Here is a 15,955-nt window from a genome sequence, read left to right as displayed (position 1 = left end):
CCACACCCTCACCTCCACCCACTGACCCCATCACACCACACCCTCACCTCACCCCCACCCACTGACCCCATCACACCACACCCTCACCTCCACCCACTGACCCCATCACACCACACCCTCACCTCACCTCCACCCACTGACCCCATCACACCACACCCTCACCTCCACCCACTGACCCCATCACACCACACCCTCACCTCCACCCACTGACCCCATCACACCACACCCTCACCTCCACCCACTGACCCCACCACACCCTCACCTCACCTCCACCCACTGACCCCATCACACCACACCCTCACCTCCACCCACTGACCCCATCACACCACACCCTCACCTCACCTCCACCCACTGACCCCATCACACCACACCCTCACCTCCACCCACTGACCCCATCACACCACACCCTCACCTCCACCCACTGACCCCATCACACCACACCCTCACCTCCACCAACTGACCCCATCACACCACACCCTCACCTCCACCCACTGACCCCATCACACCACACCCTCACCTCACCTCCACCCACTGACCCCATCACACCACACCCTCACCTCACCTCCACCCACTGACCCCATCACACCACACCCTCACCTCCACCCACTGACCCCATCACACCACACCCTCACCTCCACCCACTGACCCCATCACACCACACCCTCACCTCCACCCACTGACCCCATCACACCACACCCTCACCTCCACCCACTGACCCCATCACACCACACCCTCACCTCCACCCACTGACCCCACCACACCCTCACCTCACCTCCACCCACTGACCCCATCACACCACACCCTCACCTCCACCCACTGACCCCATCACACCACACCCTCACCTCACCTCCACCCACTGACCCCATCACACCACACCCTCACCTCACCTCCACCCACTGACCCCATCACACCACAACCCTCACCTCCACCCACTGACCCCATCACACCACACCCTCACCTCCACCCACTGACCCCATCACACACCACACCCTCACCTCCACCCACTGACCCCATCACACCCTCACCCTCACCTCACCTCCACCCACTGACCCCATCACACCACACCCTCACCTCCACCCACTGACCCCATCACACCACACCCTCACCTCACCTCCACCCACTGACCCCATCACACCACACCCTCACCTCACCTCCACCCACTGACCCCATCACACCACACCCTCACCTCCACCCACTGACCCCATCACACCACACCCTCACCTCCACCCACTGACCCCATCACACCACACCCTCACCTCACCTCCACCCACTGACCCCATCACACCCTCACCTCACCTCCACCCACTGACCCCATCACACCACACCCTCACCTCCACCCACTGACCCCATCACACCACACCCTCACCTCACCTCCACCCACTGACCCCATCACACCACACCCTCACATCACCTCCACCCACTGACCCCATCACAACACACCCTCACCTCCACCCACTGACCCCATCACACCACACCCTCACATCACCTCCACCCACTGACCCCATCACACCACACCCTCACCTCACCTCCACCCACTGACCCCATCACACCACACCCTCACCTCCACCCACTGACCCCATCACACCACACCCTCACCTCCACCCACTGACCCCATCACACCACACCCTCACCTCCACCCACTGACCCCATCACACCACACCCTCACCCCCACCCACTGACCCCATCACACCACACCCTCACCTCCACCCACTGACCCCATCACACCACACCCTCACCTCACCTCCACCCACTGACCCCATCACACCACACCCTCACCTCCACCCACTGACCCCATCACACCACACCCTCACATCACCTCCACCCACTGACCCCATCACAACACACCCTCACCTCCACCCACTGACCCCATCACACCACACCCTCACCTCACCTCCACCCACTGACCCCATCACACCACACCCTCACCTCCACCCACTGACCCCATCACACCACACCCTCACATCACCTCCACCCACTGACCCCATCACACCACACCCTCACCTCCACCCACTGACCCCATCACACCACACCCTCACCTCACCTCCACCCACTGACCCCATCACACCACACCCTCACCTCCACCCACTGACCCCATCACACCACACCCTCACCTCCACCCACTGACCCCATCACAACACACCCTCACCTCCACCCACTGACCCCATCACACCACACCCTCACCTCACCTCCACCCTTGACCCCATCACACCACACCCTCACCTCACCTCCACCCACTGACCCCATCACACCACACCCTCACCTCCACCCCCACCCACTGACCCCATCACACCACACCCTCACCTCACCTCCACCCACTGACCCCATCACACCACACCCTCACCTCCACCCACTGACCCCATCACACCACACCCTCACCTCACCCCCACCCACTGACCCCATCACACCACACCCTCACCTCCACCCACTGACCCCATCACACCACACCCTCACCTCCACCCACTCCGTGGACCCAATGACACCAAACTCCTCAGCTGCCCAGCTGCAGAACATGACAGTACGACGAGGCCGCCAGCCTGCAAGGACATGATCAGGTCATGTTGGAGACTGAATGCTGGTTGTTGATCTGTTTTGTATGTGTGTGTGTGTGTGTGTGTGTGTGTGTGTGTGTGTGTGTGTGTGTGTGTGTCTGTGTGCGTGTGTGTGTGTTTGAATAAATCAAATATTACACACACAGAGACACACAGACACATGCACATACACAGACACAGACAAACACACAGACACACATACACAGACACAGAAAAACCTCAGACACACACACAGACACACACACACACACACACACACACACACACACACACACACACACACACACACACACACACACCCTGGGTATAGAGAGCCATGAAGGCTCTAGCCACCTCCAGCATCACACACACACACACACACACACACACACACACACACACACACACACACCCTGGGTATACAGAGCCATGAAGGCTCTAGCCACCTCCAGCATCACACACACACACACACACACACACACACACACACACACACACACACACACACACACACACAAACACACACACACCCTGGGTATACAGAGCCATGAAGGCTCTAGCCACCTCCAGCATCACACACACACACACACACACACACACACACACACACACACACACACACACACACACCCTGGGTATAGAGAGCCATGAAGGCTCTAGCCACCTCCAGCATCACACACACACACACACACACACACACACACACACACACACACACACACACCCTGGGTATAGAGAGCCATGAAGGCTCTAGCCACCTCCAGCATGACAGCAGTGCCAGACCCGGGGTCCAAGGCACCGTAGGCTATGGCGTCCCTGTGGTTCCCCACCAACACCACTCGGTCTGCAACACACCCCCTCACCCTCATCACTTAGCACACACCCTCATCACCCTCATCACTTAGCACACACCCTCTTCACCCTCATCACTTAGCACACACCCTCATCACCCTCATCACTTAGCACACACCCTCATCACCCTCATCACTTCAACACACACCCTCATCACTTCAACACACACCCTCATCACTCTCATCACTTCAACACACACCCTCATCACTTCAACACACACCCTCATCACTCTCATCACTTCAACACACACCCTCATCACTTCAACACACACCCTCATCTCTCTCATCACTTCAACACACACCCTCATCACTTCAACACACACCCTCATCTCTCTCATCACTTCAACACACACCCTCATCACTTCAACACACACCCTCATCTCTCTCATCACTTCAACACACACCCTCATCACTTCAACACACACCCTCATCACTCTCATCACTTCAACACACACCCTCATCACACTCATCACTTCAACATACACCCTCATCTCACTCATCACTTCAACACACATCCTCATCACTTCAGCACACACCCTCATCACTTCAACACACACCCTCATCACTTCAACACACACCCTCATCACTCTCATCACTTCAACACACACCCTCATCACTTCAACACACACCCTCATCACTCTCATCACTTCAACACACACCCTCATCACTTCAACACACACCCTCATCTCTCTCATCACTTCAACACACACCCTCATCACTTCAACACACACCCTCATCTCTCTCATCACTTCAACACACACCCTCATCACTTCAACACACACCCTCATCTCTCTCATCACTTCAACACACACCCTCATCTCTCTCATCACTTCAACACACACCCTCATCACTTCAACACACACCCTCATCACTCTCATCACTTCAACACACACCCTCATCACACTCATCACTTCAACATACACCCTCATCACACTCATCACTTCAACACACATCCTCATCACTTTAACACACACCCTCATCACTCTCATCTCTCTGATCACTTCAACACACACCCTCATCACTTCAACACCTGGTTCAGTGATACCTCACCTGGTTCAGTGGTTCAGCGACACCTTACCTGGTGCAGTGACACCTCACCTGGTTCAGTGGCCATCTCTCACCTGGTTCAGTGGCCCCAGGCAATGTGGCCAGAACGTTGTACACACGCCGTGTCTCCAGATTGTTCTTCACGTCCACCTCCACTGGTCTGCACTCACACACACACACACACACACACACACACACACACGCACACACACACACACACACACACACGCACGCACGCACGCACACACACACACACACGCGCGCGCGCGCGCGCGCGCATGCAATCATGCATATATACACCTACAATCGCATGCATACATCAACGACAAACAAACACATGTTATTTTTTTCTCTCTGTCACATGACAACCCCCCTCCCCCCCCCAAATCCCCCCCCCCCCCTCTCTCTCTCTCTCTCTCTGTCATTTTATCTTTCTTTCCCTTCCGCCTCTCTTTCATATATATTTCCCTTTCTCTCTGTCTCCACCCCCACCCCTCTCTCTCTTTCTCCGCCCACCCACTGTATCTCCTTTTATCTTTTTTTTTTTTACTCCTCTCTCTCTCTCTCTCCTTTCTCTGTCTCCTCTTCTCTTTCTCCCTCTTTGTCTGTCTCTCTCTGTGTCCCTCTCTCTGTCCCCACTCTCTCTCTCTCTCCCTATCTCTCTCTCTCAACAACATCTTTTATTTTGCTTAATGATTTTGATATTTTCAATGATAGTCTGTCCTTGTGTCATACTTAATAAGTTAATGAACATGCTTTCATTTATGCATTTTATTTTCATATGTAATTGTGTGTGTGTGTGTGTGTGTGTGTGTGTGTGTGTGTGTACGTGTTGCCTTTGCATTTTTTCTTCTTCTTTTTTTCCTTTCGATTTTCTTCTTTGCACCTTGAGGCTTGGATGTAAAAAAAAAAAAAAAAAAAAAAAAAGCAACTATGCTAAATCAACTACCCTCGTATAACAAAAATTCGTTTCGTCTCTCTCTCTCTCTCTCTCTCTCTCTCTCTCTCTCTCTCTCTCTCTCTCTCTCTCTCTCTCTCTCTCATCAGTTCTTTATCAAGGTCAGTTGCAAAAAATGTTTACCTATTATCCCGTTTAAAACATGTCGTCAGTCCAGAGGCTTCCTATTTCTTTTTCCATTCTCACATCATGTCTAGAATTAATTACGTTTCAAACGTTTGGGACAACTGCAGCGAAGTGCACATGAAAAAACTAGATTCTGTACACAGACGTGCTGTAAAACACCTCAATGGTGTTTTACGAAACACACGCAGTCATCAATATCAACTGCCAGCACCTCTTCCCTTGACAAAGCACCTAATATTGAATAAGTGCGTACTTATGCATAAAATTATATTCGGTAAATGCCCTACTTATCTACACCAAACCATTGTCTGCTATGAAACTCGCAACCCTAACTCCCGAAATGCGACTCTTACTCTACCCAAGCCAAGAATAGACCTTTATAAATCGAGTTTGGCATATTCCGGCACGCACTGCTGGAACAATCTCCCCAAACACCTCAAAGAACCCTTTTCCACCACAACATTCAAAGAGAAACTTGGACAGTACATGCGTGCCAAAAGCCAGACCGAAAATCTGGTATAATATTGTCACTGACAATCCTTACAAACTATGTCGAAATGCGTCAATCAGTTGATAACGTATCACGCCATATAATATTATTTCAGAGATTTTCTCTTTACAGTGGACACAAACAAACGAAATCAAACTCTAGTCTGGTCACGTCTACGATTTTGTATACTTACATGTATTACAAATTGTGAACCACCCTCACCCAACTCTTTTTTTTTTTTTTTTTCTTTCTTCTTCTTTTTTACCCACACTGGCATATCTTTACATCTCTGTCTGTCTGTCTGTCTGTATCTCTCTCTCCCCTCTGTCTCTCCCTCTCTCTGTCTTTCACATAATGTGTCTATCTGTCCATATCCCTATTACCCGTCGCCTTATTTGCTGCCTTTTATGTCTCTTACATCTGTGTTTAAAATTTTATCGTTACTTTTCTGTGTTAATTTCACTTGAATCATTCATGTGTAGCATTCATGCTAGGGTTTTGTTGTTGTTTTTCCCTTGGTGTGTGTTTGTGTGCGTGTGTGTGTGTGTGTGTGTGTGTGTGTGTGTGTGTGTGTGTGTGCGTGTGTGTGTTACTCGCTTCCGTTCCGTACAGATGTGAGTGATGTTGTGTCTCTCAGTTTGACGCTGTGTTATACTAGTACATTATACATGTATTAAGTATTCAGTATAACTACATTTATATGCGTACATGTTTGTGTGTCTCTTAGAACAACGGCAGATGTGTAAGTCGGCCAAAGTGCTAATATCTTCACCGTTGGAAAATAAAGATTCATTCATTCATTCATTCATTCTCTCTCTGTGTGTGTATCAATCAAATCAATCAATCAAAAACACTTTATTAATCCACATGGAAATTAAGTTGTGCAATCACAGGCTCATTGTAAACACTGGCATAAAATCATGCGCAACATAAGAAGAGATTAAAACTAGTCAAATAAGAATTCCCAATAGCTGACGATATACTAACCCCCCCACTCCCCACACACACATACTCATGTTAAGACAATAGGGTATTGCACAACAATATTAACAAATGAAAACATCCAACAAAAAAAAAGGGCATAAGATTACTAAAAATGACATGCGCGCACGCACGCACACACACCCACACACACATACACACACATGCACACACACACACACACACACACACACACACACACACACACACGTTAAGACCATAAGGTATTGTACAACAATACATAAATAAAAACATCAAGGGAATAAATCGTATATATAAGTAAAATGCACACACACACACACACACACACACACACACACACACACACACACACTCACACACACACAAAAAACGTATGCATGCACATAACATATGTCACGCCAATAAGATTAGAACATTAACATTAAGATACATGAAATCCAAGTAAAATAAGAAAATATTTAAAAATCACTTCCGATCACTCACACACACAAATGCTTGCTTGCCCGTGCTCACCCGCTCAGTCCCACATGCACGCATAATGTCTGCTCCCATACACTCGTCTGCTGGTGAAGTTCAGGTGTTGCTGTGGCGAGGGGGCTTGGGGGGTGGGAGGGTTCACTTAGTGTATTGGATGTTTTGATTGTGTGCGCGAATGGCTGTAGGAATAAATGAATTAATGTATCGAGATGTTCTTGCGCGTGGAGCTCTAAACCTACCACTTATGTCTGACCTTCTGCTATTAATGTCATCATGTAGTGGGTGTCTTACGTCGGTCAAAATTGTTATTAGTCTGTCAGTCAGTTTTCTATTGTGCATGTCGCTAAAGGTGTCTTGTCTTATACCCACCACCCCACCCGCTTTCCTAATGACTTTTTCCAACCTGTCTTTGTCATGTTTGGTCAGGTTTCCCCCCCAGCACACGGCTCCGTATGTTAAAACACTACAGACAACAGATGTGTAAAACATTTGGAGCATCTGCTTGCATACATTAAAAGATTTCATTTTTCTAAGACAGTACATGCGACTGTTGCTCTTTTTAATGAGTGCAGTTGAGTTTTCATTCCAAGACAGCTTATTGTCGATTATCACACCGAGATATTTGTATGAGTCTACTTGTTCGACCACTTCATTTTTTGTGATGATTTTACTTAAAGTTGATTTCTTTTTTCTGAAGTCGATTACAAGCTCTTTGGTTTTGCCAACATTCAGCTCAAGGAAATTTTCTTCACACCAGTTCACAAACCTGTCAATTTCTCTTCGGTAGTCAGTGTCATCGTCATCAGTAATAAGTCCTGTCAGTGCGGAGTCATCTGCAAACTTAACGAGGGGACACGAATTGGTCAGACTTCTGCATTCAGCCGTATACAAGGTAAAAAGAAAAGGCCAGAGGACTGTACCTTGTGGTGCACCTGTGTTTGTGAAAGAGACAGTAGACATAAAATCATTTAATTTTACAAACTGAGGCCTTTTATGTGTGTGTGTCTGTGTGTGTGTGTGTGTGTGTGCTCACAAAGCTCCCGGAGTGTTGGACCCCACGTGATACTCAAAGCCCAGCTGTCCCTGCCACTCCTCTGGAGCTTTCTCTCCCTCCAGGTTCCTGCACACGTCATAACACCCTGCGTCATTCACTTCAAACACGTCATAACACCCTGCGTCATTCACTTCAAACACGTCATAACACCCTGCGTCATTCACTTCAAACACGTCATAACACCCTGCGTCATTCACTTCAAACACGTCATAACACCCTGCGTCATTCACTTCAAACACGTCATAACACCCTGCGTCATTTACTTCAAGCACGTCATCACAGAGCCTAACTCGTGACACGCGCACCACCGTAAACACTTTACGTCATTCGCGTGATGCGTCATTCATTGATTGTCGGTCATAGAAATTGACGCTTAAGTCAACGTGTGCGCAATGGCCAACACAAAAGTTACAGATGTGACGTCATACACTTGAAGAAAAAGAAGGCTATTAATAACATCGATAATGACAGTTCTTCTTCTTCTTCTTCTTCTTCTTCTCATCATCATTATCAACATCAAGGACATCAAGGAGAGAGGTTCTATGAGTGAGGGTTACAAGGACAGAGGAGGGGACAGCAATCAACATCAAGGACAGTGGAGGGGACAGTAATCATCATCAAGGACAGTGGAGGGGACAGTAATCATCATCAAGGACAGTGGAGGGGACAGCAATCATCATCAAGGACAGTAGAGGGGACAGCAATCATCATCAAGGACAGTGCAGGTGACAGTAATCATCATCAAGGACAGTGGAGGGGACAGCAATCAACATCAAGGACAGTGGAGGGGACAGTAATCATCATCAAGGACAGTGGAGGGGACAGTAATCATCATCAAGGACACTGGAGGGACAGCAATCAAGGACAGTGGAGGGGACAGCAATCAAGGACAGTGGAGGGGACAGCAATCAACATCAAGGACAGTGGAGGGGACAGCGATCATCATCAAGGACAGTGGAGGGGACAGCAATCATCATCAAGGACAGTGGAGGAGACAACTATCATCATCAAGGGCAGTGGAGGGGACAGCAATCAAGGACAGTGGAGGGGACAGCAATCAACATCAAGGACAGTGGAGGGGACAGCGATCATCATCAAGGACAGTGGAGGGGACAGCAATCATCATCAAGGACAGTGGAGGAGACAACTATCATCATCAAGGACACTGGAGGGGACAGCAAACAAGGACAGTGGAGGGGACAGCAATCATCATCAAGGACAGTGGAGGGGACAGTAATCATCATCAAGGACAGTGGAGGGGACAGCAATCATCATCAAGGACAGTGGAGGAGACAACTATCATCATCAAGGACACTGGAGGGGACAGCAATCAAGGACAGTGGAGGGGACAGCAATCATCATCAAGGACAGTGGAGGGGACAGTAATCATCATCAAGGACAGTGGAGGGGACAGCAATCATCATCAAGGACAGTGGAGGGGACAGTAATCATCATCAAGGACAGAGGAGGGGACAGCAATCATCATCAAGGAACAGTGGAGGGGACAGCAATCATCAAGGACAGTGAGTGGACACCAATCAGCATCACGGACAGTGGAGGGGACAGCAATCATCATCAAGGACAGTGGAGGGGACAGCAGTCATCATGAAGGACAGTGGAGGGGACAGCAATCAAGGACAGTGGAGGGGACAGCAATCATCATCAAGGACAGTGGAGGGGACAGCAATCATCATCAAGGACAGAGGAGGGGACAGTAATCATCATCAAGGAGAGAAGAGGGGACAGCAATCATCATCAAGGACAGTGAGTGGACAGTAATCATCATCAAGGACAGTGGAGGGGACAGCAATCAAGGACAGTGGAGGGGACAGCAATCATCATCAAGGACAGTGGAGGGGACAGCGATCATCATCAAGGACAGTGAAGGGGACAGCAATCATCATGAAGGACAGTGGAGGGGACAGCAATCAAGGACAGTGGAGGGGACAGCAATCATCATCACGGACAGTGGAGGGGACAGCAATCAAGGACAGTGGAGGGGACAGCAATCATCATCAAGGACAGAGGAGGGGACAGTAATCATCATCAAGGAGAGAAGAGGGGACAGCAATCATCATCAAGGACAGTGAGTGGACAGTAATCATCATCAAGGACAGTGGAGGGGACAGCGATCATCATCAAGGACAGTGGAGGGGACAGCAATCATCATCAAGGACAGTGGAGGGGACAGCAATCAAGGACAGTGGAGGGGACAGCAATCATCATCAAGGACAGTGGAGGGGACAGCAATCAAGGACAGTGGAGGGGACTGCAATCATCATCAAGGACAGTGGAGGGGACAGCAATCATTATCAAGGAGAGAGGAGGGGACAGCAATCAAGGACAGTGGAGGGGACAGCAATCATCATCAAGGACAGTGGAGGGGACAGCAATCAAGGACAGTGGAGGGGACAGCAATCATCATCAAGGACAGTGGAGGGGACAGCAATCAAGGACAGTGGAGGGGACAGCAATCATCATCAAGGACAGTGGAGGGGACAGCAATCAAGGACAGTGGAGGGGACAGCAGTCAAGGACAGAGGAGGGGACAGCACTCTTACTGCAGCAGTATCCTGGCGTCCCGATAGCTCACAGGGTGACAGGGCACGCTGGGCAGATCCATCTGCTTCTCTGGAATGCGGTAAGCTCCGTCTGTACACACACACACACACACACACACACACACACACACACACACACACACACCACAAACACACACGCACGCATGCACGCTCGCACGCACACACAGGAGATTGAGGGAAGCAAATAAAATTCAATTCAAATTCATTCAGTTCGTTTTAGAGACACCGAAAACCCTGGATCATGACTCAGAAACTGGTTGGTTATTACACATGAGAAATTCATTAATTATGTACACCCCTGTGCTACAATAGGTTTATTATAAAAAGCACGTGCACGCGCACACACACACACACGCGCGCGCACACACACACACACACACACACACACACACACACACACACGCACACACACACACACGCACACACACACATACACACACACAGAGGAGAGAGAGAGAGAGAGAGAGAGAATTTCGGACATTTTGTCTTCAAAACACTTCCAAAACGCATCCGTGAAACGGTTCACACACACACACACACAGAGAGAGAGAGAAGAAGAAGAAGAAGAAGAAGAGGACCAAACACAGTATTAACAATAACAACAACAATAACAACACCAGCACTAACACCGGCAACACCACCACGAGCACCACCACCACCACCACCAACAACAACAACAACAACACCAACAATACTAACACCGACAACAACAACACCATCACTGACAACAACAACACCACCACCGACAACAACAACAACAACACCAACAATACCAACACTAACAACAACAACACCATCACTGACAACAACAACACCACCACCGACAACAACAACAACACCAACAATACCAACACTGACAACAACAACAACACCACCACCAACAACAACAACACCAACAATACTAACACTGACAACAACAACACCATCACCAACAACAACTGACAACACCAACAACACCTATAACACTACCAACAACAACTCTAACAACAACAACATCACCACCACCAACAACAACAACAACATCACCACCACCACCAACAACAACATCAAAAGCACCACCAACAACAACAACACCACCAACAACAACATCACCACCAACAACAACAGCAGCACCATAATGGAACACTAACAAAAGAACCAATAAAGATAAAACAAGAAGTTAATTCTTTTTATAGAAATCTATACACACACAAAACGTTTGATACATGCAATATAAGGGATTTAGTTAGTGAACTGCCTAAACTATCAAACGATGAAAGTAATTTGTTGGAAGGAGAAATAAGCTTAGAAGAAGCTAGTTTAGCGTTAAAAAATATGAAAAATGGAAAGAGTGGCACAGATGGGTTTGGAGCGGTTTTTTTTTTTTGTTTTTTTTTTTGTTTTTGTTTTTTTTGTTTTTTTTCATTTGGAATAAACTAGGTCCTTTCGTAGTGCGTGCTCCACATCAATCAATGAAAGATGGAGAACTTTCGGCCACTTAGAAAGAAGGAAACATAACATTTATCCCGAAACCATAAAAATCTAAAGAATATATAAAGAACTGGAGACCCATCTCACTTCTAAATGTTTTATATAAAACTGGATCGACATGCATTGCCAATAGAATAAAGAAGGTTATTCCAAAATTAGTTGACGAAGACCAGACAGGTTTTGTCGCAAATAGATACCTTGGAGACAATATGACTCATATACGATTTAACTAATTACTTAGAAACACCACAATTACCTGTACTTTGCTTAGATTTTGAGAAAGCTTTTGATTCACTTGACTGGAGCTTTTTGTTTAAAGCTTTGAGCGCATATGGATTTGGAGACAATATGTGTACATGGATACAAACATTTTACAACAGGATAAAGTGAACTGTTATTGTCAACCGTCAATCGACAGAATGTTGTTGTTGTTGTTTGTAGAAAAAGGTTGAAGACAGGGTGACCCGCTCTCTCCTTATTTGTTTATATTATGTGTAGAAATTTTAGCTATTATGATCAGAGAGGGTAAATAAGTAAAAGATATAAAGATAATTGATAAAGACCATAAAATATCACAATTTGCTGACGATGCACATTTGATGAATATTGGGGACTGTTTATCATTTGAAAGATCTATTCAAAATGTAGAACAAATTGGTAAGTTTTCAGGACTTTTCATGAAAACACAAAAGACACAAGCTATACGGCTAGGAAATTATTTAAAAAAACATTTAAAAAAATTTTATTTTTAAATCATTCAGAAACAAAATATATGCAACATTTAAACATTAAATGGAATCCAGAAAGATTTAGAATATTGGGAATGTGGTTTACGAACTACATGAAAGATTTATAAAAAATAAAAAAATAAAAAATAAATTGCCCAGAGAAACTATGAACTGAAGCCCTTATTCAAAATATGGATAAAAAGAAGTATATCACACCTACAGCACGTGTCACTGTGTTAAAGTCTCTTATCTTATCCAAACTTATTCACCTGTGGATCTTGCTTCCAAATCCTCTTGATGATTTTATTAATAACTGCCAGAAAATGTGTTTTCATTTTATATGGAATAGTAAACGAGACAAAGTAAGCAGAAAAACAGCAACAAAAAACGTTTAAAAAGGTGGTTTAAACATATCAGATAATCAAAACAAAGTATGTTGAAGCATTAAAACTCACTTGGCTAAGAAAATTCAAAATTACAAAGCAGAAATGAAAAACATTTCAACTGAAACTTTCCCATTTTTCACTGAGTAAGGAAAATATGGACTCATGTATGCATTGCGTAAATGCAACAATGATTTATTTTGGAAACACACTTTCATGGCTTACAGGGGATTTTGTTGTCAGGTGATACCTAAATCAGATATTAACCTTCTGTCAGAACCAGTCTTCCATAACGTAAATTCAAGATTGGAAATAGTACAATGAATTATAGAGACTGGGTTGATAAAGGCGTATACTGTGTTTCACATTTCCTAAATGACAATGGGCACTTTCATACAAAAAAATGAATTTCGTAGAAAATATTAAATGTGTACATTTTCTGGCATACGATGGTTGCTTAAGAACAGATGTTGGAAAAATTGTACAAGTTGATATATGCATATTTGTGCAAATGACCCTGTTTATAAAGCGCTTAGAACTTGGTCTCCGACCAAAGATAGGCGCTATGTAAGCATCCATATCAATCAATATATATTGATGATATACTTTGAGGGATATGGATATCTAACATTATATTTGATGACTTATTCAAATGACGTATACAACCATTCACAGTTGTTATGCTTAGAATATTAAACATGCATGTCACTTATGTTATGTTGTTGTTGTTCTGTCTCCGCTTTTACTGTGTTTTTTTCCAATTTATCTTCTCTCCTTTTCTAAAAGAAATGTTATTTATTCATTTATGTTGTCTTGTCAATTGTCTTTGTGCTATAAATAGGGGAAAAGGTTGGACAAAAAAAAATCCGTGTTATCAAAATGTTCTCAGCCATGTGCTTGGAGATGACCAAAAAACAAAACAACAACAACAACAACAACACCAACAACAACAGACCAACAACACCACCAACAACAATAACACCACCACCAACAACAACACCGATAACAACAACAGACGAACAACACCACCAACACCAGCACCACACACAACAACACCTACAACATCACCAACAACACGCCAACAACAACACCAACAACAACACCACCACCAACAACAACAAAAACAGATGAACAACAATACCAATACCACCACCATCACCACCACCAACAACAACACCACAACAACAACATCATCAACAACAACACCACCAACAACATGCCAACAACACTAACGCCACAACAACACCAACAACAACAACATGCCAACAACACTAACACCACAAAAACAGCATCACCAACAACAACACCAACAACAACATGCCAACAACACTAACACCACAACAACAACACCAACAACAACACACCAACAACACTAACATCACAACAACAACACCAACAACAACAACACGCCAACAACTCTAACACCACCACAACAACACCACTAACAACGCCAACAATAACACGCCAACAACACTAGCACCACCACAACAACACCAACAACAACAACACCAACAACAACACGCCAACAACACTAACACCACAACAACAACACCAACAACAACACACCAACAACACTAACACCACAACAACAACACCACCAACAACAACACACCAACACCACCACCAACAACAACAATAACAACACCAACAACAACAGATGAACAACAATACCACCATCACCACCAACACCACCACCAACAACAACAACACCACCAACAACACTAACACCACCACACCACCACCAATACCAACACTAACACCACCAACAACAACACCAACACCACCACCAATACCAACACTAACACCAACAACAACACCACCACACCACCACCAATACCAACACTAACACCAACAACAACAACACCAACACCACCACCAATACCAACACTACACCAACAACAACAACACCAACACCACCACCAATACCAACACTAACACCAACAACAACAACACCAACACCACCACCAATACCAACACTAACACCAACAACAACACCACCACACCACCACCAATACCAACACTAACACCAACAACAACAACACCAACACCACCACCAATACCAACACTACACCAACAACAACAACACCAACACCACCACCAATACCAACACTAACACCAACAACAACAACACCAACACCACCACCAATACCAACACTACACCAACAACAACAACACCAACACCACCACCAATACCAACACTAACACCAACAACAACAACACCAACACCACCACCAATACCAACACTAACACCAACAACAACAACACCAACACCACCACCAATACCAACACTAACACCAA

At 46.1% G+C, this 15,955-nt stretch overlaps 1 protein-coding gene across 4 annotated transcripts in view; it reads right to left on the bottom strand.

Moving 5' to 3' along the window:
• The window catches only part of LOC143287020 (glutamate carboxypeptidase 2-like), a 54,087-nt gene that overhangs the window by 16,940 nt on the left and 21,192 nt on the right, over positions 1 to 15,955 (bottom strand). For all 4 annotated transcript variants that reach the window (XM_076595032.1, XM_076595031.1, XM_076595029.1 and 1 more), the window contains 5 exons: positions 11,056 to 11,146; positions 8,474 to 8,560; positions 4,501 to 4,586; positions 3,253 to 3,372; positions 2,452 to 2,534 (listed from right to left, as the gene is read on the bottom strand). In XM_076595032.1, the coding sequence (XP_076451147.1) occupies positions 2,452 to 2,534; positions 3,253 to 3,372; positions 4,501 to 4,586; positions 8,474 to 8,560; positions 11,056 to 11,146 (467 nt within the window). The remainder of the gene's footprint in view (positions 1 to 2,451; positions 2,535 to 3,252; positions 3,373 to 4,500; positions 4,587 to 8,473; positions 8,561 to 11,055; positions 11,147 to 15,955) is intronic.

The sequence above is a fragment of the Babylonia areolata genome, chromosome 10 (genome assembly GCF_041734735.1).
Source record: "Babylonia areolata isolate BAREFJ2019XMU chromosome 10, ASM4173473v1, whole genome shotgun sequence".
In the NCBI taxonomy this organism is placed as follows: domain Eukaryota; kingdom Metazoa; phylum Mollusca; class Gastropoda; order Neogastropoda; family Buccinidae; genus Babylonia; species Babylonia areolata.
The sequence above is the reverse complement of the archived record's forward strand: the minus strand, read 5'-3'. Positions and strand labels throughout refer to the sequence as shown.